Raw genomic sequence first — 26,901 nt, forward strand, 5'->3', positions numbered from 1 at the left:
TGACTTATCTCAAGTCTCCTCCCTAAACTGCGTTTATGGACAGAGAACGACATGTGATTTGAAAAAGTCGTTAGCGTAAGGCCCTGTTCGTTTGTACATCTGAGAGATGCATCCAGATGGTCCATTTAGATGCCTTATTCAGATGCTCCACCTGGATGTTGTTCGTCTCTGCATTTCGTTTATCATCTAGATGAATCATTTCAATGCAACTACGTTTGTTTGCTTTTTTTTTCAACTTGCATCTACATCGAGATGAACTTGTTACTAAAATAATTAAAAATATACCTGTTTTAAAAAAATTTGGCAGAAATTTGCATTTTCTAAGTTTTGGCAGAAAATTACGTTTTTCCGGTTTTAACGGGAAATTGCATTTTTCGGTTTTGACGAGAAATTTGTGTTTTCCGGTTTTGACGAGAAATGATGGTTTTTCGGTTTTGGCGGGGAAATTGGCATTTTCCCGGTTTTGGCGGGAAATTTTGTTTTTCCGGTTTTGGCGGGAAATTGCGTTTTCCCGGTTTTGGCGGAAAATTGTGTTTCCCGGTTTTGGCGGGAAATTTCGCTTTCCCGATTTTGGCGGGAAATTACGTTTTCCCGGTTTTGACGTGGAATTGTGCTTTCCGGTTTTGGCGGGAAATTGCGTTTTCCGGTTTTGACGAAAAATTGTGTTTTCCGGTTTTGGCGGAAAATTGCGTTTTCTCGGTTTTGGAGGGAAATTACGTTTTCCCAATTTTGGCGGGAAAATTACGTTTTCCTGGGTTTGGCGGGAAATTGCGTTCCCGGTTTTGGCGGGAAATTACGTTCTCTTGGTTTTGGCGGAAAATTACGTTTTCTCAGTTTTGGCGGGAAATTACGTTTTTTCGGTTTTGACGAGAAATTGTGTTTTCCGGTTTTGGCGGGAAATTGCGTTTTTCTCGGTTTTGGCGGGAAATTATGTTTTCCCGGTTTTGGCGGAAAATTGCGTTTTCCAGTTTTGAAGAGAAATTGTGTTTTTCGGTTTTGACGGGGTATGGTGGTTTTTGATTTTGGCGGGAAATTACGTTTCCCGATTTTGGCGGGAAATTGTGTTTTCCGATTTCGACGAATAATTTTGGCAGGATATTACGTGTTTTGATTTTGGCGAGAAATTATATTTTCCGATTTGGCGGGAAATTACGTTTTCCTGATTTTGACGAGAAATTGTGTTTTCCGATTTTGATAGAAAATTGCATTTTCGGTTTTGGCGAGAATCTTTTTTGTTTTGACATAAAAAATTATCAAATTTTTGGTGAAGACTCACCTTCACCCAGATGCTCCGTGAAGACTCACCCTCATTTGGATGAGAATTTGAGCTGAGTTTTCATAAATGCAGTTGGGTGATCCATCTGGATGTAGCATTTTAATGTACAAAACGAACATCAACTTGCATCTTCACCGAGATGGATCATCCAGATGAGCAAACGAACAGCACCTAACAATTTTCGCTTGCCATTGCTTTCTATAATCAACTCTTTTGTTCTTATTGTCTATTAAGAACACCATAATCACATCAACAACAAAAATGTCCATAACAACCCTAGTGTCAACTTGTCTCTGGTTCTTGCTGGTGTCTAGATTCGCAGGCGCAAACGAGGTCAACGTGAATTGCCTGAGGAGCATAAAATCTCAAGTTATAGATCCGAAGCGATCTTTATCAAGTTGGGCATTTCGCAACGTGAATGCAACTTATATATGCAGTTTTATTGGTGTGGAATGCTGGGATGCGGACAGGGACAGGGTTTTGAAAATGAATCTTTCTGGTTATGGTCTCCAAGGAGAATTTCCTCAGGGTTTAAATGACTGTTCTTCTTTGACAGGTCTAGATCTATCTAGGAACAACTTCTCTGGAGCTGTACCATCTAATATAGCCTCCTTGATTCCATTCGTTACAACTCTCGACCTCTCTTACAATCAATTCTCCGGTGAAATTCCAACAGATTTATCAAATGTTACCTTTCTGAACACTCTCATGCTTCAGCATAACCAGTTCACCGGTCAGCTTCCTCCCGAGCTAGCGTCGCTTAAGCGGCTCAAAGAGTTCTCTGTGGCATACAATCACCTGACCGGTCCTGTCCCAGAATTCAATGAAGCCTTGGGAATTGGACCGGAGAGTTTTGCTAATAACACTGGTTTATGTGGTTTGCCTATGGATTCTTGCATTGAGCAGGAAGAAAAAGTGATCCGGTTTGGGAAGATGGGTGCAGTAATTGGTGCGGCTGTGTTTGCACCAGTAGGTGCGTTGTTAGGCTGGTTCTTCTTCAAATAGTAAGAATGAGAAACAAGGAAATACAAGACACCGGAGATGAATTTCTACATTTGGAATTGAAAACACATGTCTTAATAAGTCAATCTAAACATCATGTATGAGTTTAGAGAATTTCTACATTTGGAATTGAACTCTACATTGTCACATTATGTTTTGCATGTCTAATCGAACTCTACTTGCTTTTGAAATCATTGCTGTATTTGAAAACGTGCGTCTTCACTCATGTATACAGTATACCATGCATTATTAACATTTTTTTCCACAGTTAGAATATTCAAACCCATGGGACAAGCCGAAATCAATGTATGGTGAATGAATATTCTCAAGTCTCCTCCGTGTCCCCGTGAACCCGTTTTACACGGCAAGAGACGACTAGTGTGACTTTGGAAAATCTTTATAATTCATCATACTCAAGTTTTGGCTACACTATAACAATCTTCACTTGTTTTTGTTGCTAAAACCACTCTCTTGTAATCTTCTATTAAAAGAGTCCTCTCAACCACACACAAAAAATGTCCTTAATAAACCTATTCGCAACTTGTTTATGGTTCTTGCTGGTGTCGTCAGGCTTCACATGCGCAGACGAGGCCAACGTAAATTGCCTGAGGAGCATAAAGTCCCAAGTTAAGGATCCAAATGGATATTTAACGAGTTGGGTGTTTGGCAACGAGACTGCAGGTTATATCTGCAAGTTCACTGGTGTGACTTGCTGGCATGATGACGAGAATAGGGTTTTGAGCATTGAACTTTCTGGTTTTGGTCTGGAAGGTGAGTTTCCTCAAGGGATAAAGGAATGTTCTGATTTGACAGGTCTATATCTTGCTAGAAACAACTTCTCTGGAGTCTTACCATATAATATAGCCTCTTTGATTCCATCCGTTACAATTCTCGACCTCTCTGACAATCAATTCTCCGGTGAAATTCCAACCAGTTTATCAAATATTACCCTTCTGAACAGCCTTACGCTTCGGCATAACCAGTTTACTGGTCAGCTTCCTCACGAGCTATCGTCACTGCAGCGGCTCAAGATTTTGTCAGTGGCATACAATCAACTGACCGGTCCCATCCCTAAATTTAATGAACAACACTTGAAAATTGGAGTGGACGATTTTGCTAATAACGAGGGTTTGTGTGGTCGGCCTATGGATGCTTGTGCTGACCCGGACGAAGATATGATCCGGTTTGGGAAGATGGGTGCAGCAGTTGGTGCGGCTTTATTTGCACCATTAGTTGCGTTCTTAGACTCGTTTGTCTTCAATGGTAGGAAGCAGAAACAAGGAGATATATGACAGAGCTGAATTTTCTACGTTTGGTATTGAAACACATGTTTTAGTCAGACAATATCACATTACTTTCTGCATACCTTAATACAACGAATAATTGAAAGTATATATGCAGCAGTCAGTATTAATGAATGATCATATCTACACTTGCATATACTTGAAAACTATGATTTGTAACATGGTTTGATCTCGACTTGAAACACCTTTTGTACCCCATCCATACACAGAATATAATCTGCAATATAAGAATTTCGTGGTGTTCATGTTTAATGTTTCTAAGTTATTGACCGAGAAGAACATGCGTTTCAGAATTCATATTTTTTTTTATGCCAGTGATTTTATTATTTTCTATATGATGAATTTGTATACAAACCAGCAAGGTCTCCTCAATTATGAATAATAATTTTCTAAGTTACAAAACAAAAATTATGAATAGTAATATTTCATTGAAAAATAATTATAACATCGACGACAACCGTTGATCTATGTAGCCACGATGATAATGGACAAGAGTGACGGTGGTTCGGTGTCGGTTTGATTGGACTAAACAACAGCACAGGTCACTTTCGTCATTATACCAACCTTCACGTTCTTCTTAATTTTTCTTTCAAACTTTAACTAAAAGAAGAAATAGTTAGTGGTTGGTTGTCTTTTTTCTGATACATCGGATCGGTAGGAGGAGAATCCGACTTCTTTAAAAAAAGAAAAAAAAAGTTTTGAGAGTGTGGCCACTCTGGAGACAGTCAGACAGGTCTTCTTCTTCTATCATTCTTCTTCTTCTTCTGGGTTTATTCCTTTCACTTTCCTCCATCTCTCTCTCTCTCTCTTGATCTGAATCCCAAAACTCATTTTTTCAAGAAATTCAGCATTGTATTTTGTAATCGATCAACTACATCTTTCTTCTAATCGAGTTCGGCGGTGCTGGTCGGTGACTATGTCTTCGAAGACAAAGTAAGTGTCTTTACTCTGTTTTAGTAGAAGAACATATCAGATCTGCTATTTACTCTGTTTCAAAGTTGCTATTTTTGAGAAATTTTCAATGATGATGGAGTTAGTTTTTTTTTTCTTTTGTTGAAAGCTTAAAGCTTTAATCGAATTGTCGCCATTTGCTTTCTTGTCTGAGATCAAACTTGTGTTTGTTGTGTTTTTGTCGGAATCAGAACTAGTTTGTCCGAAGCTCCTCCGGGGAAATCGTCTCCCGCAACTCCAAAAGCGGCGAGATTGAGTAGGGCGGTGAATAAATCTGAGACCACCACTTCACCAAGTTCACGCCTTTCACTTGATCGCTCTTCCCCTGCTTCAAAGTCTTCTTCTTCTGTTGAGAGACGCTCACCAAAGGTCCCAACTCCACCTGAGGTAACGTGTTGATGATCACTGTATGAAAGCAACATACATTTGTTTCTATCCTAGTCATTTGAGAAATTGTATGTGGTTTTTGCAGAGAACTCAAGCGCGGGCAGCAGCGAAAGGATCAGCAGAACCAACGGAGAGTCGGTTGACTCTGACTCAAATCAAGGAAGATCTCAAGAAAGCTAACGAGAAGATAACTTCCTTAGAGAAGGAGAAAGCCAAAGCGCTCGATGAACTCAAAGAAGCCAAGAAAGAGTCCGAAGAAGCATCTCTGAAGTTAAACGAGGCTTTAAAAGCTCGGAAAAGCCTCGAGGAGAACTCAGAGATGGAGAAGTTTCGAGCTGTTGAGGAAGGGATCGAGGCGGTTCAGAAGAAAGAAGAAGAGCTGAAGAAAGAACTCGAGAATGTCAAGAACCAACACGCTTCGGATTCAGCTTCTCTTCTTTTGGCTAAGCAGGAGGTTCAGAGAGTCAACGAAGAGTTGGCCAAGGCCAATGAGGTCAAGAGCCAGGCTGAGATCTTATCTTCTGAGCTTACGCGGTTGAAAGCTTTGCTTGATTCATCGGAAAGCGAGATGGTTGCCAAGCTAGAAGAGGAGATTGATGTTTTAAAAAAAGATCTCGAGAGAGCGAGAATCTTTGAGGCTGAGGTGAAAGAACAAGAGATGATCATCGAGAAGCTTAACGCTGATCTGGAAGATTCCAAGAAGGGAGAGTCTTGTGCACAGAGCTTATCCGAGGAGTGGAAGAGCAAAGCCAAAGAGCTTGAGGAAGAGTTGAAAGAAGCTAAGGATCTAGAGAGATCCGCCTCTTTATCTTTGGAGTCTGTGATGAAACAGCTCGAAGGAAGCAATGATAAGCTGCACGACGCAGAATCAGAAATCATTAATCTCAAGGATCAAATCAACACGTTGGAGACAACAATCGCTAGACAGAAGGAGGATCTTGAGGAATCTGAGCAAAGGTTAAAAGAAGTTGATAGCTTAAAGAACGAGCTTGAAACCAAGGAGGAGGAGAAGAACCGAGCGTTAGATAAGGAGCAAGACGCTTCTCTAAACGTACAAAGACTCTTGGAACAGAGGAAGAAGCTCTTAGCGGATCTAGAAACCTCGAAGGTGGAAGAGGAGAAGAGCAAGAAAGCGATGGAGAGCTTAGCTTCTGCGTTACACGAAGTCTCTAGCGAAGGAAGAGAGTTGAAAGAGAAGCTGATGAGCCAAGGCGGAGGAGACCAAGAGTACGAGACGCAGATAGAAGACTTGAAGCTTGTCATCAAAGCGACCAGCGAGAAGTACGAGACGATGCTTGACGAAGCGAGGCACGAGATCGATGTGCTGGTGAGCGCGGTGGAGCAGACGAAGAAGCATTTCGAGAGTTCGAAGAAGGAGTGGGAGATGAAGGAAGCTAACTTTGTGGATTACGTGAAGAAGATGGAGGAGGAGGTTGCGAAGATGGGGAAGGAGATGAGTAGGTTGGATGGTTTGATGAAGAGGACGGAGGAAGAAGCTGACGCGGCTTGGAAGAAGGAAGAGGAGACGAGAGAGAGTTTGAGAGAGGTGGAGGAGGAGGTTGTTTCTCTTCAGGAGTCTCTCGGGGAAGCGAGAGAAGAAAGCGTGAGGCTTAAGGAGAGTCTGTTGGAGAAAGAAACTGAGTTTGAAAGCGTTTTTCAAGAGAACGAGGAGCTAAAGGGAAAGGGAGAGGCTGCTTTGAGGAAGATAGAGGAGTTATCAAAATTACTAGAGGAAGCAAGATTGGCCAAGGAGGAGGTGGAGGAGGTGGAGCTCAGTGAAAGCGAAAAAGAGTATGATTTGTTACCGAAAGTGGTCGAGTTTTCTTCTGAGAACGGTCATAGAAGTGTAGAAGAAGAAGAAGCTATCAGCAATGGCAATGGTGTGGAGGAGAAAGACATGAATGGAAAGCCAGAGATGAAGGAGAAGAAAGAAGAGTCTCCTCCTCCAGATGATGATGACAAAGATGATTCAGTTGAAGTAATATTCAAAATGTGGGAAAGTTGCCAAATAGAGAAGAAAGAAGCTGTTCCGGACAAGAAAACAGAACTAGAGTCTGAGGGAGTAGAAGAAGATTCAAGGAAAGTAGATGAAAGCGATAAGGCCTCCTCGACAGAGAACGTGGATGAAACTGCAGAAGATGAGGTTGTGATGGAGAAGAAACTCAACAAGAAGAAGAAGACTTTGCTTGGTAAAGTTGGGAACCTTCTCAAAAAGAAAGCAGCAGTGAACCCGAAATAACAAACTCTTGGAGGGTAAGGAAAAAACATTTAAAAAGCTTGTTATATGTAGAAAGAAACATTTATACATTTGTATACTCTTTTGATTTGCGTCAGTGTTCTTTATATATATACTTTGTTGGTTATTGATTCTTTGCTTCTTTTCGATTGTAACAACAATGTTTGTTTCTCGACCTTTGTTGTTATTTGTAAAGGCTTGATGTTTTGGTTTAATTAATTTCGGCTTATTTTTATCTGCGTTAGGTTTGGCTATTGGTTCGGTTCGATTTTTGATTTTTCGGTTCTATATAAGATCCATTTGGATATTTCGGTTTTTTGTTCGGTAATAAATTGAAAACCGGTTAGTATTCAAAATAAATTTAAATCTAGTTCTGATTAGTTGTTTCATTAGCTGAGATTTAAAAGTCAAAAATTTTGGATTCAGATTAAATATCAGATTCTTATGGATTTTTGGATTATTTTAAAATTTAAAATAATTTTTGGTTCGGTTTCAATTTTCGGTTCTGAAAAATATAGAACCAGTTCAGATAATTGTTGGAGTTGAAGCCGAACTTTTTTTTTTTTTTTTTTGAACATCAGAGTCGAAGCCGAACTTAATTTTATGTTTTGACTTGGTTTTGTTTAGTCCGCGTTCGTAAAACGTTTGTCGTGCTCACCTGAATAGCGACGTTTACCACGTGAATACTTTGGTTAGTTCCAAAGATCCAAAAGCCCACTAACAAGAACATGGCCCACGAGACAAACAAAAAAGCAAAGCATCATAGGCCGTCCTACACGAAAAAGACTCGCACTATTCCGACCTTCACACGCTTACACGTGTTAAACATTCTCCACTTGCATCCCCACACGTACCTATATTCCATTCCACACGTGTACAACATTCTCTCCTCTCCATCTCTCTGTTATTTCATCTTCACCAAAGGCGATCCCTTTCGATCTCTCTCTCTCTCCTCTTCGAATCGCCCTCAGATTCTGTATCATCTCTTCCAGTTCCGTGTAGAATCTCACATTCTCCGGATCCTTAACTTCCAACCCTCGAAGACAGGTTTCGACTCAAATGTTAACCTAAAACTCTGTTCCCCTTCGAAACAGAGCAACAACAGCCACAGAGATGTCAGATTCAAGATACCGAGTCGGATACGCTCTCGCAGCGAAGAAGCAGCAGAGCTTCATCCAGCCTTCGTTGATCGAACACTCGAGGCAACGAGGCATTGATCTAATCAAGCTCGATCCGACGAAGCCTCTGCTGGAACAGGGGAAGCTCGATTGCGTGATCCACAAGCTTTACGACGACGGCTGGAAACAGAACCTCCGCGCGTTTCGCGAGAAGCGTCCCGACGTCCCCGTCGTCGACTCTCCCGAGGATATCGAGCGGCTTCACAACAGGGTTTCGATGCTCGAGGTGATCACTCGGTTAAAGTTCCCTGTTTCGGAAAGGGAGCGTTTTGGCGTCCCGAAGCAGGTCGTTGTGATGGATCCGAGCGTTTTGAGCGGAGGAGGAGGGTTAGGGGAGCTCGAGTTTCCGGTGATCGCTAAGCCCTTGGACGCGGATGGGAGCGCGAAGTCTCACAAGATGTTCTTGATTTACGATCAAGAAGGGATGAAGATACTTAAGGCGCCGATTGTGCTGCAGGAGTTTGTGAATCACGGTGGTGTGATCTTCAAGGTCTATGTGGTTGGAGACTATGTGAAGTGCGTAAAGAGAAGATCTTTACCTGATATTTCCGAGGAGAAGATCGGGACGTCGAAAGGGTCTTTGCCGTTTTCGCAGATATCGAACTTGACTACTGCTCAGGAGGAGAAGAACAAGGAGTATGGTGAGGATAGGAGCTTGGAGAAAGTGGAGATGCCTCCTTCGAGTTTCTTGGAGGAGCTGGCGAAGGCGATGAGGGAATCGATGGGTCTTAATCTGTTTAACTTTGATGTGATTAGGGATGCGAGAGATGCGGATAGGTACCTTGTTATTGATATTAACTACTTTCCTGGGTATGCTAAGATGCCGTGTTATGAGCCTGTGTTGACGGACTTCTTCTGGGACATGGTCACAAAGAAGAATCATCATGTCTGAGAGCTATCTGCCAAGTTGTTTTAGCGGGAACATTCCTTAGGGAGGGTTTCTACTATCTCAATCTGCCCTGCTAATTTTCATTTGGATTATTGAACTTGTGCTTCTTTTTTTTGTTATTGTTTCTTAGATGTTATTCTCTTGTTTACTTCCAAGTTTTGCAAAGCCTTGTTCATTGTTCAGATGCATAACTGTTGCTACTATTGAGAAATGAGAATCATTGGATTTCTAAGTCCTGGGCCATTTGCTCTATTCTCAACTCTTGGTAGTAGCGTATCTCAATCTCCATGTTCCTTAACAGTCTGCCAATGAGATAGTTGATTGATGAAAGTTTTTACATTGTTTTTATCAATGCTAACTTACCTCTTTGTATCGCTTATTCTTATAAACAACTTAAACTAGAGACATGGAGATGGTTTGCAAAATATGTTCGATTTGTTTCTGCATTGTTGGTATATAGCTAATGCCAATTATATTGTCCTTGTTTGAGATGATCTTGAGTAACTATGTGATTTGTCTCTAAACTTCCGCATGCATCTCTTGGAATCTGTGTTCTCCTCTGATGGAGCAAACTTGATACAGTTTCACCTCCTGAGATACGATGTTTAGGTGGCTATGGCTCATATAAATCTCTTTTTATGTAAAATGAATCTAGGAATCTTTCTCATATTTATGAGTTTCTAATCTTTTATGATTGCGTCCTGAATATAGGTCTCCGATTCCATTCTCGTCCAATGGTTGATTTTTGATAATACAAAAGTTGAAACCAACCACTGATTTAGCTTCTCCAGCATCTTATTCCATGATTTGATGTGTGCATATTCCCACACACGCATATGTGTATGTATGCGTCTATATTGGGGGTTGCATAATGCTTTAGCAACTTGGATGAAGCTGATGTGTCTAGATGTTTTCATTACTGGTAGAATAAACAAGGGAGTGATTGGGATCATCCTGAGTCTTTATTATGATCTTAAAGTTCAAACAAAATAAATTATGATCTTTTAGTTGTATTAACACAAGTTGGGAGCAAAAAAATACAACAATGACTGGATTGATAAATATTACAAGTACCATTCAAGCAAAAGAAAAGAAAAATATATATTACAAGTACCATCTATACTATTAAAAGTTCGCTTTTGAGGCTTCATGGAGTGTCCACATCAGCGAAAAAAACTTTTTCCGGAAAATGACATGTGTTATTATTATTTTTTCTTCAAAAAAATATAATATAAAAAATATTACATTAAAATATCTATAATGTATTATTACCATTTTATATTTAAAATTTGAATAAATAAATTCGAAAATTAGAATAAAAATATATACAATATAAGAAATGGTAGTCTTACATCTTTTATATTTAATTTACATTTTTATTATTTCCAAAAAAAAAATGTAATATTTCCCAAAATATGCCAGCTGACATTATTAAAAAATAATAATAAGTAAATATGAAATATAAAAAATGAATAATAATAATAAAATATAAGAACCCAAATATGATATAAAGAAAATGAATAATAATAAAATATAAAATATAAGAACTTTTTGAGTCTCCATAGAACGTCCACGTCATCGTTAAAAATTCTCCAAAAGATGCAATATGTCACTATTATTATTATTTAAAAAAAAAAATATAATATCAGAAATATTACATTAAAATGTCCATAATGTATTATTACCATTTTATATTTAAAAGTTGAATAAATAAACTCGAAAATTAGAATAAATATATACAATATAAGAAATGGTAGTATTGCATTTTTTACATTTAGTTTACATTTTTATTATTTCCAAAAAAAACTAATGTAATATTTCCCAAAAGATGTCACCTGATATTATTAAAAAATAATAATAAGTAAATATGAAATATAAAGAAAATGAATAATAACTAAATATAAAATATAAAAAATATAAATATTACATAACATCTATCGTAATATTAAATTTGATATAAAAGAAATAAAAATTAGAATAAGTACATATACAAGATAAAAAATAAGTAAATTTTCAATATAAGAAATAGAAAAACTACGTCAAACATATATCTGAATATATGTAATAAAATAAATAATAATTAAATATGAAATATAAGAAATAGACATATTACATTAACCATTTATCATAATATTAAAATTTGATATAAAAGAAAAATAAATAGAATAAATAAATATACAATATAAGAAAAGTAAAAATAAGTAAATATACAATATAAAAATGTAAAAACTACATTACACACCTATCTTAAAAAAATTATGGTTGTACATTTTTATTATTTCCAAATATTTTAATAAGTAAATATTCAATAAAATAAAAATAAGCATAAAATATAAAGCAAGAAAATTAGAATAAGTAAATATACATTAACGCATTACAAGTCGGGCCTATTAAAGAGAAATAAATAGACGAGAGAAGAAGCAAAACGTGAATCGGCAGTTACCCCAGAAGAAATCAAGGCTAATTCTCCGAACATGGATGTGACAGAGACGCAACAGATAACAGCAGCAAGGACGATGGAGAAGGTGGTCGTTCATCCACTCGTCTTGCGTAATATCGTAGACAACTACAACCGCGTCGCTGAAAAGTCAGGCAAGCGCCTTGTCGGTGTTCTTCTAGGCGAGAGCTCCGGTGGTATCGTTGAGGTCGTCAACAGCTACCATGGTTCGCCTCAACTCCCTATCTTCGATCTCACTTTACGATTTTCCCAGATCTCGGATTCTGTTTGTTTGGATATGGACACGTATATCATAAATTTGGGGTTTAAGAAGAAAAAATATAATTTTAGGTTTTATTTGAGTTTGCTTAGATGTTAGCTCTGGACATTGTCACTTACTTGACTTATTTGATTTGTAGTGCCCTTCAAGGAGGATGACAATGACTGGTTTCTTGATCACAGACACCACAGTGCAATGTTGCAACGGTTCGACGGCATTAATGGTAGTTCAGAAATTTGCTGCTTTGATTTTATATATGTCTATGTTGCGAACATGTTTTTAAACAAAAAATTGTTTTCTTTTCAGACATGGTTGGTTGGTACAGCACAGGCTCTGAACTTAGAGAGAATGATCTGGATGTTCATGCTCAGTTCTGCAGCTATGCTCCCAATCCAGTTCTCGTCGTTATCGATGTAGGACTTGGAATTCCCACTAATGCTTACTATACCAAGTCCAACCCCAACCTCGAGGTAACACACATACGCTTTCTAACAATTTTTATTTTCTATATTTTTTTTTGTTATATATTTAATCATCTTGATTGCATACAGGCTTCTCTTCAGAAAATCGAGGAGAAAGTCTTTGTTCGTGCGTCAGTAGAAATCGCTCCTGAAGCCAAGGATTTTGGTACGTCCCAAAAAAAAAATAATACCCATCTTTTGTGATCGTGTTTCGAGAACTGTCTTGTCATCTGATATCTACGTTTTTTTTTTCTTTTTCCTCAGCCGATGAATATCTGCTCAGTGAGTTGAAAGATGCTCGCCCCCCCAAGGTAACTTTCTTCTTCTTTCTGATATGTACGGCTTTTGCTTCTCATGTGTTGAATTGTTCTTCAGATTTTAAGTCTCGTTTCTCATTTTATGTCTTTTATTATGTTTCAGAGATTGACATTGGGAGGTGTGAGCTATGTGGATGCGATGGAGTCGTACCTGGAGTTCTACAAAAAACAGTGAGATGATTTTTTTTTCTTTCTTTTAAGATGTGTCCTTAACTATCTGTTTTTTTTTTGATGTTGCAGGGTTAGGATCAGCGTCGAGGGATATGACATGTCCCTTCTAGCACCTGATCTCTACATTTCCTTGGAGAACCACTTCAGCTCCTGTGGAACAGTGGAGTTCGTGGAGGTGCCGAGAGATCCGGTGACCAAGGCCATTAGCGGCAGGAGTAGCACTGTGGCTCTCCGCGGGGAAGGTGCAGAAGAGAAGGCCTTGGCACTCAACGGAAGTGACTTGGGAGGATGGAGAGCATCAGTCAAGATCTTACCACCAGCGCTAGCTAGTCTGAGATCTGGCTTGACTACTCGTGAAGCGGCACGTCAATACATCGCCCACTTTAAACGAAACAAGTAAATTTATCTACTCATGTTTTTCTCTTGCATTATTATGTTTTTAATTGTGCTGACAAAATCATTATTGGAATCATTATATTGCAGGAGCCTAGCATTACTGTTAAAGGATGTGACCATTCGCTCTGTGAGGCTGACGCCAAGAGGGCTTTGGTTAACCATTTCTTTTCCTGTGGCGAGATCACTGATGTTTTTGTTTTCAAAAGGTTTGTTGAATAAACTGTGTGATTTTTTTTCTTTCTACAAACTCATCTAACCTCAGTTTTTCTTTTGTAGACGTGCTTTGGTCTACTTTTTCGGATTTGGTGCAGTGGAAAAGGCTTTGAAGCTTTGTAAACCAAGTCAAAGACGTGTCACGGGGAAGAGCTTTCGTGCTAGAGCTATGCCGATACCGAAACGATTGTTTGTTCATGGCCCTAGGGACTGCCTTGATACTCCTACTTGGTGAAGATGTTTTAGTTTGTTAATTTTGATGGTTGTTTTAAGTCTTTGATATTATAAAACTTATAACTATTTAAGAAAGTAATTAGTAAGCCTCTTGTGCAGTGTGGTGTTTTCCGTTTTAATAAGATCATTATTAAGTCGCTAACAGTTTGAGATTTTAAGAACAAAAAAAAAATGGTCTCGAAATTTTTTTCTGCAAGTCATTGAGGAAAGATTATGACAATGCATTGTGACTATTCCGGACAAGTTCTTGTGGGTTGTTATTACGGTTAAGGGGTCAAAAGAGAGCAAGGAGATTGCATTCGGATCAATTCGAGCAAGGTCGAGAGTTCAGAGACTCCTCTCTCACGAAGAGTATTTTCTCAAGTCTAGTACTTTTAAATTTGATCAAGTCAAACTCAAATCTCTGTTATGCATGACAACACTCCTGTGAAAAGTAGATTATGTGCTGTAAATGTACATTTACAATACGATTCATCAGCGCTAATACGGTAAAGAGCATGGAAGGCATTGGTATAGTTCCTGCGCTGAGGTAAAGGCAAAGTATTATCAGCTTGCATTCTGATTAGCGCTAAATCGGCTGGACTACCAACACAGGCACCAATTGCACCAGCTGTCAGACCACATTGAGCTTTTTGATACATCGGTAGTGGCTTCCCGTCGTTAGCCTCACTTGCTTTTGCAGTCAGCATCCTGATAAGTTCATATGATACTCCACTTTTGATCAGTTCAACAAAGTGGATAAGAAAGTATTCATCTGGATGGGAGCAAGGTAACCCCCAAATGATTTTAACTTACTTGAGTGATCCACTACGGGCTGTGGCGTAAGTTTCTTGCCTCAGCAAACCAGCAGATAAAGAAAAAAAACAAATCATGAGTAGCAGATCATCAAATACAATCTACCACATGAACATATAAGAAGCTGTTCATGAGGAATCAACATCAGAATATTAATAGATAAGCAAATGCATTAAGATATATATCATAGTAACCAATACGTCTTGTAAATCCTACATAGATACATACATCTTCAAGATAAGCAAATGCATCAAGATATATCATAGTAAAATCCAAAAGGAAGTACTATTCACCTTGTACAAGGAACCAATACTGCTCATTCTTCAACATGGTGGTGGTCACACTAGCTGCAGATCCCTGACCTAGTTGAATCCTCACCTTCAACACACAAGAAAATGGATCAGTTCATTAGATTCACATCATTCAAATCTTGGCTAACGATTGTGCATTGTGATGCACCTAAGAGCGTATTTCATCGAAGCATATCAAATAGCAACTGAATATCTCGATCATTAAACAAAACTATGTAAATCCCCAAAGTTGACTATCAATTCGTGGAATGTATATCCAGTACGCAAAATTCCCCGCATGAAACAGTAAGGGAAAGAAAACCCACACAACAAACAAATGCAACACAATTACCACAAAGGCAGCACAACCTATATACACATACAAGGAGGAGTGCCCTGAGTGCAGCTGCGAATGCATGGTTAACTAGCCCGTTCTTGAACTGCGAGCTTGACTGGACAAATTGGTCAATCAAACAGAAAACATTCACATACAAGGATTAACCTTTTTGTCAATTCCTGCAAAATTGGAATATACTCACAATGTTCAATTTCTTGTAGCATCTCTAAATTACATGGTTATAATCACAGGCTTTCAGCAGTTGACTACTGTAGATCATCTTGCTTAAAAACGCTGGGAATAAGAAGGAAGATTAATTGTGGTTGAGTACTACTTGCCTGTAACACCAAATCCATAGATGGATCAACTTGGAAAGATATACTCTCTTCCTTCCCATGGAATCTTTTCATTGATATATATATCTCCCTTCAATTCCAACCAACGCAGACAAGAGATCATCAATGACAATAAGTTCCTACACACACCAAAAGGTTTAGAAATGAAGTTACTGCAACGGACATAAACATAAGAAGATGGCAACAAGTCCCAACCTAGCCTAGGAAGTTCTATAATTCATTTGCATCAGACCAATTACTCCAGTCTAATGTCACGAAAAGGAGAAGCCATCTCTATCTACAGTTATGCCAATTTGTAAGAACTAAACACATCAAAACTCAAGCTTTAACTATCTAACCACCAGCTTCAAGGCAATAGAATAACAGAATAAATGGAAGCCAAGAGAAGAAGAGAAAAAGGACAAAAAAAAAAAAAAAAACACAAACCTGAACCGGTGTGTCGTAGCAGCCTATAGCCTGTTCTACTCCAGAATTGCTGAAACCAAATGGAATTTGGACCAAACACAAACATAAAGATTAGTGATTTCAGGAATGTGTTCACAAGAGGATAATAAAAAGCAAATTAACTTTCACAGCATAGAGATTCAGAGATACCTAGACGAGTCTGATGAAGTAAACCGCTTTGAATCAGCAAGTTTGGAGCTTGCCCTCGTTCCCTGAGATAAGAAACAAACCCATTTGTCAAAGCCAACAACTTTTTCGTTTCTAAAGTTACCAAACCAAAAAAAAAAAAAAAATGTCGAAAATTCAAATTTGATTTAAGAGAATTATAGAACAAATCCAAAAAGAAAAAAAGAAAACAAGATCTAAAGAAGGAGGAGCAACCTGGTGGAAGCGGCCAGTGAGGAAGGGCCTGTCTTGGTTCCAACGAGGAGTCTTAGGGCACGAGATTGGCGTCATTGGTTCCATTGCTTCGCTTGCTTCTTCACTCACTGCAAACTATAAAAGCTTAATGATGGCAAAAGAAAAAAAAAAGGAGCCACGCCGGTTTTCTGTAAACATTAAAATAAAGGTTAGTAGACGTCCGGTTTTAGAGGACCGGAAATTTCAGATTCGAGACCTAATTTAAAAAAAAAAATTTTATCCGGGGTGAAAATATTTAAACTAAAAGTATAGGACAAAACAAGAACATTATCGTAAACCCGCGACCACCCCAGCGATCATTGGTGCTTTCTAAACATTTATAAACAAGCCATCTGCTTTTTGAGCTACCGATGTGGGACTCTTGTTCCCCCCCCCCCCCCCCCCCCCCCTCACTTACAATATTTAGCTTCTCTTGTGACACTAATACCACAATCAAATGAAAACACGTCACCCAGAGCGTCCAAATCTCTACCGTCAATAAAGTATCAAGAACAGCAGAAGTGAATCATGTCATGGTCTGACATCATACCATGATCTCACATCTAGACATGTTTCTTGGAGACTCATTGGTTCTTCACAGACCTCTTGGACCCTTCTCACTCCACAACCTCTACAAACGGAACCATTATAGAAGAAGAAGAAGAAGAAGAAGAAACTATAACGGTTAAGATAGATTGGATTCGGGTACGGGTTGGTGACATTCTTATAATGCAACACAAGTTAAGACAGCTCGACCTCCTCTGTTAAAGTGTTTTATTCTCTTGATCTGACAATACATAATATAAGAGTCCATATAAATCTGCTGTTCAATAACTTAGATTCATCTTTTGTCCATTTGAAAATTAACACCGGTTCAAAAAGATAAAAATGTCAAACATCAATAAGAACAAGCAAGAAGATTGTATCAACTCCTTTTCAGACATTACCCATATCCCAATAGTCATAAGAATAAGCAATAAGAAGCTCTCTACTCCTATTCCTCCATGTCAGAATCAGAGTAGTGTTCATCTACTTCTTCATCTTCTTCATCTTCAGGTCTGATATAGGGACCGATCAGCTCCACAAACCTAAGAACGGTCCTCTCATTGGGACCCAGTCGGAGTTTGATCACACCACCATTACCTGGCATGCTGTCTTGGAACTCAAGAAACTCTAAAAGCTCTCGTGTGGGACCTCTCTCGCGCATGGAACCTCTCCCGGTAGCGAGCATCACGTGAGATACATATGCATCCAAACCCAAGAGCCTCTCAGCAGGCGTGGGGTAATGAAGACCCTGCCCACGAAAACAGAATTAAAAATAAATTATACCAAACGACAGAGATTGAAACACTGACCATGAGAAGAAATTAACATACATTACGATCTGGACCTTCGAACAAAGAAGGAAATGAAAGTACTGCAGCCGCAACAGGAGAACCAAGCATGAGAGTGAAGAGATGCTGCTCAAACTCTTGATAAGTTGGGTATCGTTGGGCGTGATGGACAATCATATCGCGTACGGCATACAGTGGATCCTGTAAAAACAGAAACGAAGATAAATAAAGGCAGAAGAATCTTTTTTTTTTAATAGAAAAAAAAAAGTAATAACAAATAGAAGTCAAGATACCTGCCCGGGAATAGCACTCTCCAATGGAAGTCCATGATTTACCAAACAATCTCTGGCTGCTTCAAGGTTGGGGATACCACCACTTCCCAAAAGTTGAATAGTAGAAGATACACCATCATAAAAAGAAGCAAAGCACACGCTAACATTTCCGAACAAACCATGGAGTCTGCATATGGGCATTGTGGTATCGGCCTATTCCGAACACCCAACAAGTTCCGCCTTGTTGAAACCGGTACGGAGCCTCCACGACCAACATTAAATTATCATCGGGACCGACAGTCACACCTACCCACGATGTCAGAGAATTCATATCCTGCAATAAAGAGAGAGAGCATGAGATCGAGAGAGATGGAGAGAGATGTGGAACATGTTCCTGGAGAAAAGCAGAAAGCGGACATCCTAACTAAAGCTTTAGCAAGAATCAAATTTAAAGAGATGAGGGAGCTGATTCAAGTTCAAGACTTAAGCAAAGATGGCTTGAAGCTTAGAAGTAAGAATGTTGGATAAGCTTCAAAGATAGCTTAGGAAACAAGTTATTCATAAAGGAAGTTTGAATAAAAAAGAAAAAACTTGATTTAGATTTATGTTAAGTTTCTAGATCACATTGTAATAGGTTAAGCTAAGACCCTATATATATAGAGATCTATAATGTAAGATGATCTCAAGAAGTTAAGAGTTTAATAAAAGGAAGAAACTGTTTTATTAACAAGCTTTACATATCACACATTCGATCCTTAGGCGACTTTAGAAATCAAGGCTAATTCTCCGAACATGGATGTGACAGAGACGCAACAGATAACAGCAGCAAGGACGATGGAGAAGGTGGTCGTTCATCACTCGTCTTGCGTAATATCGTCGACAATTACAACCAAGTCGCTGAAAGTCAGGCAAGCGCGTTGTCGGTGTTCTTCTAGGCGAGAGCTCCGGTGGTATCGTTGAGGTCGTCAACAGCTACCATGGTTCGAGCTATGTGGATGCGATGGAGTCGTACCTGGAGTTCTACAAAAAACAGTGAGATGATTTTTTTTTCTTTTTTTTGGGGAAATTTCTTTTAAGATGTGTCCTTAACTATCTGTTTTTTTTTTGATGTTGCAGGGTTAGGATCAGCGTCGAGGGATATGACATGTCCTTCGAGCACCTGATCTCTACATTTCCTTGGAGAACCACTTCAGCTCCTGTGGAACAGTGGAGTTCGTGGAGGTGCCGAGAGATCCGGTGACCAAGGCCATTAGCGGCAGGAGTAGCACTGTGGCTCTCCGCGGGGAAGGTGCAGAAGAGAAGGCCTTGGCACTCAACGGAAGTGACTTGGGAGGATGGAGAGCGTCAGTCAAGATCTTACCACCAGCGCTAGCTAGTCTGAGATCTGGCTTGACTACTCGTGAAGCGGCACGTCAATACATCGCCCACTTTAAACGAAACAAGTAAATTTATGTTACTCATGTTTTTCTCTTGCATTATTATGTTTTTAATTGTGCTGACAAAATCATTATTGAATAATTATATTGCAGGAGCCTAGGCATTACTGTTAAAGGATGTGACCATTCGCTCTGTGAAGCTGACGCCAAGAGGGCTTTGGTTAACCATTTCTCTTCCTGTGGCGAGATCACTGATGTTTTTGTTTTCAAAAGGTTTGTTGAATAAACTGTGTGATTTTTTTTCTTTCTACAAACTCATCTAACCTCAGTTTTTCTTTTTGTAGACGTGCTTTGGTCTACTTTTTCGGATTTGGTGCAGTGGAAAAGGCTTTGAAGCTTTGTAAACCAAGTCAAAGACGTGTCACGGGGAAGAGCTTTCGTGTTAAAGCTATGCCGATACCGAAACGATTGTTTGTTCATGGCCCTAGGGACTGCCTTGATACTCCTACTTGTTGAAGATGGTCCTTTTGTTTTAGACATTATAATCTGTATTTATTTGGTTGGATGACTCAGGTTATTAGTTTGTTAATTTAGATGGTTCTTAGTCTCTTTAACTTTGATTTGATTTGGGATGCGAGAGATGCTAATAAGTATCTTGTTATTGATATTAACTACTTTCCTGGTTATGCTAAGATGCCCTCTTACGAGCCTTGTGTTGACGGACTTCTTCTGGGACATGGTCACAAAGAAGAGTCATGTCTGAGAACAAATAAATTGTTTTAGCAGGAACATTTGTTAGGGGAGGGTTTCTACCATTGCAATGTGTTCTGGAATTTGTTGCAACTGCCATTGCAGACTATCTCAATCTGTCTTATGGTGACTTAAGACAGTTCTTAGCTGTTCTGCTAATTTTCATTTGGATTCTTGAACTTGTGCTTTTTTTTAATTTTCTTAATTCTTCTCTTGTTTACTTCAAAGTTTTGCAAAGCCTTGTTCAGATGCATAATTGTTGCTACTCTTGGGAAATGAGAATTATTGGATTTCTAAAGTTCTTCACTCTAGGGATTTCTTTCAAGAACGAGATAGTTGATTGATGAATTTTTTTTTAACCAATGGGAGGTGTGTGTCTTTGTAAAGAGAAGTTAATTGCTAGCGTCCCTATGCAGTGCTTTCCCTTGTTATTCTAAACTTTTGTTATGTAAAACCAGCGCTTAGCTCTTTGTATTGGTCTTTTCATATAAAAAAACTTAAAGCAATAGACATGGTGAAATATGGTTTGCAAGATATCTTCACCATGTATCTGCATCCTATACTTTATTTTTTCTGCATTGTTGGTACAGAACGAAGAGCAATTATAATAAGGTCCTTTTTAGATTATCTTGAGTGAGGTCTGTGATTTGTCTAAACATCCTCATGAATGTCTTAGAAACTTTTATGATGGAGCGAGCTTGATGCATTTTCACCTCCTCAGATGTGAAATGAATCTTTTTTTTTTTTTCTGAACAAGATGTGAAATGAATCTAGAACTCTTTTTCACATTTGAGTTTCTTTTTTTCTTGTCACTTCACATTTGAGTTTCTTATTTTAATGATCTTAATGATTACGTCCTGAAAATAAGTCTCTGATTCCATTCTCGTCCGATGGTTGACTTTGATAATCACCAAAGTTGAAACCACTGATTTAAGCTTCTCCAGCATCTTATTATATGATCAGATGTGTCTCATATTTCCACACACGCATGTGTATGTGTTTGCTTATTCATATTGGGGTTGGCATTGATGCTTTAGCAACTTGGATGTTACTTATGTAGTTTGCTTTTATTACTGGTGGAATAAGCAATGTAGTTTCCCCAATATTTATGATTTTTAGTTGCATTGATAAAAGTCGAGAGCATAATATAATTATGATTCTTAGTTGCATTGATAAAAGTCGAGAGCATAATATAATAACTAGACTGATAAATATTAAGAAATAATATAATATATACATATATATATATATATATTGGTAATATATATTGCAAGTACAGTTCTAATTTTTTTTTTTGTGAAACATCCTTCATTTAGATTAATTAAATTTGGTTTCTCTATATTAAAGAGAGAGTCTATTTGGCAACAGAAGTTGCTCTAGAATTAGCTAATTTAGGGATAAACATAAACTTAATATCAGTAAATAGAGAAGAGATATGATAATTGTCCGTTGAGGAGTCCAGCAATTTTGAGATTTTGTTTCTCGGATTTCACAAAATTGATGAAGATCTGTAAATTAGAGAGGATCGAGAGATAGTTTATCCCACAACTGTGAGCAGAGATCATGACATGTCGCAGCATCAAAGTTTCCGCAATTAAGAGCGACGTCATAAAGAAAGCTGTCGTTAAATGAGATATGAATGTTTCTGCATCATACAAGCCCTGCACACTTCGTCAAGGGATTCCAAGCAGCATCAAAACGTGCATGTTCGATCTGGGTCTAAGGTAGGATCATGGTTGATGCGAGTTAGAGATGATTGGGTTTTGGGGGGTGGATTCTTGAGAGGTAAACTAAGCTCGAACTTCCTATATCGCTTTCGCAAGGTTTCCACCAGAGTAAAATTTTTTTTGGAAGATATGTTAGTTCTTGGAGATCCATAAGTTCTAGCAAATCCAAACAGAAACGATCTGGTCCCAATCCAGCAAGTACAGTTCTAATAAATACTAATTTCGTTCTACAATGGTGATATTCATATTTCTCATCTGTTCACATATATTAAAAACATCTTAAATATGTATCATAAATATATTATTTTCTATGATTATCAATCTTTAATAAGAAATTAATTTTTTATTTTGTAAAACGAGAGCTATAATTATCAAATCAGTAAATTGTTTTTTATGGCCGAAACTTCTGTTTTTTTCTTATTAGATGAGTAAGAACTTTTATATGGGAAAGAAAAGGAATCATTAGAACTACTAGATTTCTTAACCGCGCTACGCGCGGATAAGATATTATTAAGATATTATGTGTATTTTTTAATTCTAAAAAATAATGTATAATATTATTACATTATTTACAGAATATAAAATAAGACTACATAACATAAATATATTTAAAAAATTCTTTCTAGTTACCATTATGTTGTTTGATTGTTGTACTTGATTTACATATTTACATAGATATTTGTGATAGATGAATAATTATATTTTTATTATCATAAGTAATATATATTTATTATATAATATAAGAAAAACGAAATTACTTACTTTTTAAACAAACTTGTCTCATATTGGGGATTCAGTTATAGACATATCATATTCGAAGGAGATATTTTTACAGTTATCAATCTTCTTAACAATCAAGACACAAATCTGAATATCAAAACAATATCTCATACAATCTCTTTGTAGACTAACAACGTTGATTAGGTATCAAAAAGGACTGGAAATGGATGTGCAGATGTGTTCTCTAAGTCAGCTTTACAAAGTACTACTCATAGTTCGATATATCATTTATGTCCATCCTTTTTTTTGTCCATCATTTCTTAAACATCCTGAAATAATTGATGCTAATTAATAATAAACATCCTGAACTCGTCTAATATCCACCGTAAGCACCGTCGGGGCACGTCAGATGAGTAAAATATTAAATATTTTATTAATATTGTCTAAAAAGCTTTCAAGTGATATTATAGTTTAATTTTTATTAGTTTTTTTTGTTATTTTTATAGTTTTCTGTATTTAAGATTTTTCCATATTAAGCTTCTATTCTTTCACAGAGTTGATATATATATATCATAAAAAATACCATCAAATCAGTTTTACTTATTTATTATTTTGTTTTTAATGAAAATACACTTTTTAAATAATTTAATTTAAAATTAAATTATATATTAATTTGTTGTATTCTAACAATTTGATTGATTTAATTAATTTGCTTTGGTGAATAACTTAAAAGGTTTTCATATGAATAAAGCAAGCTTATGTTGTTATATTATAATTATTTGTGTATATATAATCTAGGGCAAATCTCTAAAATAGCACTTTTTAAGTTTTTATTACAAAAATAGCACTCAAAAAATAAAATGACCAAAATAGTACTTTTTTTGTTTTGAAAATTTTTATTTTTATTTTTTGTTTTTAAAAATTTGAATACATTCCTAAAACGCCACCCTTTAACTCTAAACCTTAAGTCTTAGATTAATTAACCAATTGTTATAAATACATATTTACCCTTCAATAAAACTTATTTTGGTCATTTTCTTTTTTATGATGCTATTTTTTGTGACAAAAATTTGGTTTAGTGTTATATTTGTCTTTTTCTCTATAATCTATATATAATGCTAGTGTAATAAGGAAAGAACATTATTTTTTTGTAACTTAAAAAAGATAGATTATTACAATTTGAAATTAATCAAAATTGAATAAAATGGTAGTTAAATATTTGTAAATCTAATTGTCTTTTTATCTTGTTTAGTTGGATTCTAATGACCTAAAATGTGATAATGATATACCTGAGAACCAGTAGGAATCTCATAACATGGAGAAAAAACACAAACTTCTTGTAATAAATCTCAACATGATAATTCTTGCGAAAATATACAACAACAGAGGTGACTGATCATATAAGGATGGCCACAATATCTTGATTTATTTATTAACGGTGTGAATTTTTTTTTTGCAGCTTCGTACTGTAAGAGAGATCAAGAATGGAGAGTGCTCCTTCTGTAGCAATGTTGTAACTCTCTATTTCTTGTTTGTGGGTTGCCATGAACACAATGAACATATCTGCAAAATAAATGTAAAAGAGATAACACAGCTTGGTTAAATAATGTATTCCGTTAAAATTAACTTAAATGACCAAACAAAGAAGATAAGCAAAGAGCTAACCTCATTGAGCGAGTGACAAAGAGCTTCCTCTCCCAAAGATGAATAGATAGTAACCACAGTGACGTTGCGCCTGAATCAACCCTGTAACGCAATGAACCACTCTTCTCTCGTATCCGCAAAACCTGTCGCTGTGGTTCTTGCACGAGATCTCGAAGAGATCTGGGAGAGTGGAGATGTCTTCCCAGTGAGAGCTGACGGGATCTCTGAACTGGTGGTTTCTAACGGTATGACATGGATCTCCGCCGACGACATCGATAATCACGCCTCGTTTCTTGTCTTTCTTAGCGTTACGGACCAAAAGGGTTAAGGCTAGAGGGACAATGACACCAGCAGCATAAGGAATCGTCTCCCACTTCCTGCAAGCAATAGTAAACGTGTTTATTCACATAATCAATACTGAGTGGAGCTAAAAGAGTACACATTGGTTAAAACCAGTATACAGTCTCGTCAAATTAGAATCTTTTTAATACGATTTTGATTTGAGACCGAAAAGAGATAACTGAACAAAAAGAATAAATAAATAAACACAGAGATGTGGATGCTGCACCTTAGATTAAACTATTGTTTTGTTGTTCTGCCACTGTATACACTCTCGAACTTCCTCTTCGTCTCTCCTAACCAAAAAAAAAAACAACCATTTCTTCAAATTCCCCCGAAACGGAGTTTGAATAAAAACGCTTAACTTTACCCCTCAAATCAGGGAGAAAGAACTAAGAAACAATTATTTTCTGCCGGAATTACCTTCGTGTGTGCTTCCCGAATTCTTAGCAACTGGACTCTGATGATGATAGAAAACATCGATTTGAAGTCACTTACGGAATCAACTGAAAACCAAAATCAGCATTACAGAATCTGGGAAATATGAGATTTTATATACCCTGTGGGAACTGCTGCACATACTCAAGATGCAAAAACCCTCTCTCAAACCTTCTTCATGTAAACAAAAGTAAAGATCAAAGATCAAAAAGAATTCTCATTAATCAGAAAGTGAGACAAAACAAAACACACTGAGAGCTATTTAAAATGTACCTTGAGTTGAGATAGAGAGCGAAGAATCTGAACAAACCTTTCCAAGAGTAAAGTTTCTTCCCTTTTCTAGACACAACCTGAATGAGACATATAATCAGCTCAGAGAGAGTGAAATGAGCAAACTTTTTCAGAAGAAAGTGAGACCCCCAAGGCTCTCCAATATATTGACCACATCATATATAAGCCAACGTTCAACTCCTGCAATAACCACACAATTTTCTAAGTTTTGGAATCCAAATAAGGTTTAGATATATTCACAGAGAATTATGAATCTCACCTAATTTGGCTGCGGCATCATCCATGCCAAACAAATCAACATCGTCTCGGTTATATAGTCACAGGAAACTGGATCGTACAAACACACAAAAGACAATAAAGTTACACAGAAACCCAATCTGGAGGAAAAATATCTAGAGAGAGAGAGAGGGAGAGGTATGTGTAAATACTTGGACCGAGAACGCCTAGAGATTTGTTGCTGAAGAATATGGGAGTGAGAGCATCCGAATCTTGAGACACAATCCTAGCCTCCCAAAACCTCAGAAGATGGACCTCGGCTGGGGTTGAACAGCAACTGGCTTCTTCTAAATCAGCAAGCAGGGTGATTGGGTGAAGGAATTCGCCATATTGTGGCTGGTAATTAGCAGAGATTATACTGATAGATTTCATAGATATGGCGTTCTTCATCGCTGGTAACATGCAAATTTATAGGAGACCTTCCACCGCTATCTTCGTAGTACCAATACGGCAGGGACATCAAAGACGGAGGAGACGATGAAGGAGGAGACGAAGAATCTGGATGTTGATGATTGATATCGTGACTTTCACCACTTGGGCTTATGGGCCAACTATGAGGGAACTATCAGTTTATCACAAATAAGCCCAAACGCTAACAGATCAAATTAAATAAGCCCAAACGAAAGTGACGTGGAAGAAAAACAATTTCTGATTGGTCTGAATTAAATGGGTGACGTGGACACTCTCTCCTTTCAAGTTATTTACCTTTTAGTATAGTATTGATTAAAGGTTAAAAAGCTGTGTGAAATGAATAAACATCATGTGTATTACTAATAGTATGAAAAAGCAAATGATTATAAATTTACAACTCAAGTAAAGGAAAAGCCAACGAGCTTTTGAGTTCCCTGCTATAGAAGGATCATTAACCAGTAAACTAGTAAAGGATATAATTAACCTTTTTGACTGCGCGAACTTCAAGTGAATATAATTAACCTTTTTGACTGCGTCGAACGTCAAGTCTCTCAAGCTTCACAGTTAGTTAGTGTTAAGTCTTTTCACTTTCTGATTTTTATATACTTCCTGAAATAGTCCTTCCCATTATATTTGACTTTACGTACGGTGATTAACAACTATGAGAAGGTAAATCAAAAGACTTAACTACGCTTTTTGACCCTACATATAAGTCTTCGTTTTAACCACCTCTTCTCATCTCTAGTAGTTTTACTTTTATCCCAAACCTAAAGGTAAAAGCGGAAGGTAAAATGGGCATTATGACAGCTTAATTAAGTTTATCCTAATCTCTACGGTACATGTATTCATTGTATGTCAAAGTAGGTGTTATACGTAACTTTCGCTCAGTAAAAGTAAAACAATTTTTCTCGTGAACTTTAGGTATATAAATAAAATTCTGAATAAATGCATGGCAATGTAACGTGCAAAT

General features: G+C 37.4%; 7 protein-coding genes and 2 long non-coding RNA genes across 12 annotated transcripts; 5 read left to right on the plus strand and 4 right to left on the minus strand.

Annotated features, from left to right (window-relative positions):
• The first annotated feature begins 1,537 nt into the window (after positions 1-1,537).
• LOC108845601 (probably inactive leucine-rich repeat receptor-like protein kinase At5g48380) lies at positions 1,538-3,570 on the plus strand. The gene is made up of 2 exons (XM_056997724.1): positions 1,538-2,249; positions 2,849-3,570. Exons 1-2 carry the CDS (start codon positions 1,538-1,540, stop codon positions 3,568-3,570), a joined length of 1,434 nt encoding a protein of 477 aa, XP_056853704.1.
• A 606-nt stretch (positions 3,571-4,176) lies between these two features.
• On the plus strand, positions 4,177-7,283 carry LOC130503077 (WEB family protein At5g16730, chloroplastic-like). The gene is made up of 3 exons (XM_056997723.1): positions 4,177-4,515; positions 4,725-4,920; positions 5,006-7,283. Exons 1-3 carry the CDS (start codon positions 4,499-4,501, stop codon positions 7,157-7,159), a joined length of 2,367 nt encoding a protein of 788 aa, XP_056853703.1. The 5' UTR covers positions 4,177-4,498; the 3' UTR covers positions 7,160-7,283.
• A 758-nt stretch (positions 7,284-8,041) lies between these two features.
• Positions 8,042-9,626, plus strand: LOC130503074 (inositol-tetrakisphosphate 1-kinase 1-like). Its single transcript, XM_056997721.1, has one exon. The coding sequence runs from the start codon at positions 8,270-8,272 to the stop codon at positions 9,224-9,226; it is 957 nt and encodes a 318-aa protein (XP_056853701.1). The 5' UTR covers positions 8,042-8,269; the 3' UTR covers positions 9,227-9,626.
• Positions 9,627-11,626: 2,000 nt separating this feature from the next.
• Positions 11,627-13,353, plus strand: LOC130503075 (26S proteasome non-ATPase regulatory subunit 7 homolog A-like). Its single transcript, XM_056997722.1, has 7 exons — positions 11,627-11,887; positions 12,080-12,163; positions 12,247-12,410; positions 12,492-12,567; positions 12,666-12,712; positions 12,822-12,889; positions 12,959-13,353. Exons 1-7 carry the CDS (start codon positions 11,698-11,700, stop codon positions 13,287-13,289), a joined length of 960 nt encoding a protein of 319 aa, XP_056853702.1. The 5' UTR covers positions 11,627-11,697; the 3' UTR covers positions 13,290-13,353.
• A 745-nt stretch (positions 13,354-14,098) lies between these two features.
• LOC108846645 (mitochondrial dicarboxylate/tricarboxylate transporter DTC) lies at positions 14,099-15,330 on the minus strand. 2 transcript variants are annotated; one of them, XM_018619855.2, is made up of 4 exons: positions 15,187-15,330; positions 14,821-14,905; positions 14,528-14,561; positions 14,099-14,422 (listed from the first exon to the last, which is right to left on the minus strand). In XM_018619855.2, the coding sequence occupies exons 2-4, from the start codon at positions 14,855-14,857 to the stop codon at positions 14,128-14,130; spliced, it is 366 nt and encodes a 121-aa protein (XP_018475357.1). In that variant the 5' UTR covers positions 14,858-14,905; positions 15,187-15,330; the 3' UTR covers positions 14,099-14,127. The 2 variants fall into 2 exon arrangements, with proteins under 2 accessions (XP_018475357.1, XP_018475358.1); XM_018619856.2 differs by having other exon boundaries at positions 15,201-15,327.
• A 164-nt stretch (positions 15,331-15,494) lies between these two features.
• LOC108846644 (gamma-tubulin complex component 2) lies at positions 15,495-16,448 on the minus strand. Its single transcript, XM_018619853.2, has 4 exons — positions 16,336-16,448; positions 16,105-16,166; positions 15,937-15,985; positions 15,495-15,629 (listed from the first exon to the last, which is right to left on the minus strand). Exons 1-4 carry the CDS (start codon positions 16,417-16,419, stop codon positions 15,561-15,563), a joined length of 264 nt encoding a protein of 87 aa, XP_018475355.1. The 5' UTR covers positions 16,420-16,448; the 3' UTR covers positions 15,495-15,560.
• Positions 16,449-17,172: 724 nt separating this feature from the next.
• Positions 17,173-18,305, minus strand: LOC108846960 (uncharacterized). The gene is made up of 3 exons (XM_018620134.2): positions 17,981-18,305; positions 17,730-17,888; positions 17,173-17,647 (listed from the first exon to the last, which is right to left on the minus strand). Exons 1-3 carry the CDS (start codon positions 18,158-18,160, stop codon positions 17,348-17,350), a joined length of 639 nt encoding a protein of 212 aa, XP_018475636.1. The 5' UTR covers positions 18,161-18,305; the 3' UTR covers positions 17,173-17,347.
• Positions 18,306-19,077: 772 nt separating this feature from the next.
• Positions 19,078-19,881, plus strand: LOC130503076 (uncharacterized). Its single transcript, XR_008940631.1, has 3 exons — positions 19,078-19,401; positions 19,489-19,608; positions 19,680-19,881. It is a non-coding gene; the product is annotated as an uncharacterized LOC130503076 (long non-coding RNA).
• Positions 19,882-23,818: 3,937 nt separating this feature from the next.
• Positions 23,819-26,043, minus strand: LOC130503073 (uncharacterized). 3 transcript variants are annotated; one of them, XR_008940630.1, is made up of 9 exons: positions 25,673-26,043; positions 25,504-25,571; positions 25,371-25,424; positions 25,227-25,303; positions 25,075-25,127; positions 24,939-24,975; positions 24,745-24,811; positions 24,198-24,553; positions 23,819-24,095 (listed from the first exon to the last, which is right to left on the minus strand). It is a non-coding gene; the product is annotated as an uncharacterized LOC130503073 (long non-coding RNA). The 3 variants fall into 3 exon arrangements; XR_008940629.1 differs by having other exon boundaries at positions 25,075-25,124; positions 25,227-25,424; XR_008940628.1 differs by having other exon boundaries at positions 25,227-25,424.
• Between the last annotated feature and the right edge of the window lie 858 nt (positions 26,044-26,901).

The sequence above is a fragment of the Raphanus sativus genome, unplaced genomic scaffold (assembly GCF_000801105.2).
Source record: "Raphanus sativus cultivar WK10039 unplaced genomic scaffold, ASM80110v3 Scaffold0788, whole genome shotgun sequence".
NCBI classification, from domain to species: domain Eukaryota; kingdom Viridiplantae; phylum Streptophyta; class Magnoliopsida; order Brassicales; family Brassicaceae; genus Raphanus; species Raphanus sativus.

Excerpts from the sequence above, each read along its gene's own strand:
- LOC108845601 (XM_056997724.1), top strand. The coding sequence starts at position 1,538 with ATGTCCATAACAACCCTAGTGTCAACTTGTCTCTGGTTCTTGCTGGTG. Across the intron at positions 2,250-2,848 it reads GGCTGTGTTTGCACCAGTAG|GCTTCACATGCGCAGACGAG; the intron begins GTGCGTTGTTAG and ends TGGTGTCGTCAG.
- LOC130503077 (XM_056997723.1), top strand. Across the intron at positions 4,921-5,005 it reads AGGTCCCAACTCCACCTGAG|AGAACTCAAGCGCGGGCAGC; the intron begins GTAACGTGTTGA and ends TGGTTTTTGCAG.
- LOC130503074 (XM_056997721.1), top strand. The coding sequence starts at position 8,270 with ATGTCAGATTCAAGATACCGAGTCGGATACGCTCTCGCAGCGAAGAAG.
- LOC130503075 (XM_056997722.1), top strand. The coding sequence starts at position 11,698 with ATGGATGTGACAGAGACGCAACAGATAACAGCAGCAAGGACGATGGAG. Across the intron at positions 12,568-12,665 it reads TCCTGAAGCCAAGGATTTTG|CCGATGAATATCTGCTCAGT; the intron begins GTACGTCCCAAA and ends CTTTTTCCTCAG. Across the intron at positions 12,890-12,958 it reads CTGGAGTTCTACAAAAAACA|GGTTAGGATCAGCGTCGAGG; the intron begins GTGAGATGATTT and ends TTGATGTTGCAG.
- LOC108846645 (XM_018619855.2), bottom strand. The coding sequence starts at position 14,857 with ATGTTGAAGAATGAGCAGTATTGGTTCCTTGTACAAG. Across the intron at positions 14,562-14,820 it reads GTATTGGTTCCTTGTACAAG|AAACTTACGCCACAGCCCGT; the intron begins GTGAATAGTACT and ends TGCTGAGGCAAG. Across the intron at positions 14,423-14,527 it reads GCCCGTAGTGGATCACTCAA|GATGCTGACTGCAAAAGCAA; the intron begins GTAAGTTAAAAT and ends TGAACTTATCAG.
- LOC108846644 (XM_018619853.2), bottom strand. The coding sequence starts at position 16,419 with ATGGAACCAATGACGCCAATCTCGTGCCCTAAGACTCCTCGTTGGAAC. Across the intron at positions 15,986-16,104 it reads ACTTCATCAGACTCGTCTAG|CAATTCTGGAGTAGAACAGG; the intron begins GTATCTCTGAAT and ends ATTTGGTTTCAG. Across the intron at positions 15,630-15,936 it reads GCTACGACACACCGGTTCAG|GAACTTATTGTCATTGATGA; the intron begins GTTTGTGTTTTT and ends TGGTGTGTGTAG.
- LOC108846960 (XM_018620134.2), bottom strand. The coding sequence starts at position 18,160 with ATGCCCATATGCAGACTCCATGGTTTGTTCGGAAATGTTAGCGTGTGC. Across the intron at positions 17,889-17,980 it reads AGAGTGCTATTCCCGGGCAG|GATCCACTGTATGCCGTACG; the intron begins GTATCTTGACTT and ends CTGTTTTTACAG. Across the intron at positions 17,648-17,729 it reads TCGAAGGTCCAGATCGTAAT|GGTCTTCATTACCCCACGCC; the intron begins GTATGTTAATTT and ends TTTCGTGGGCAG.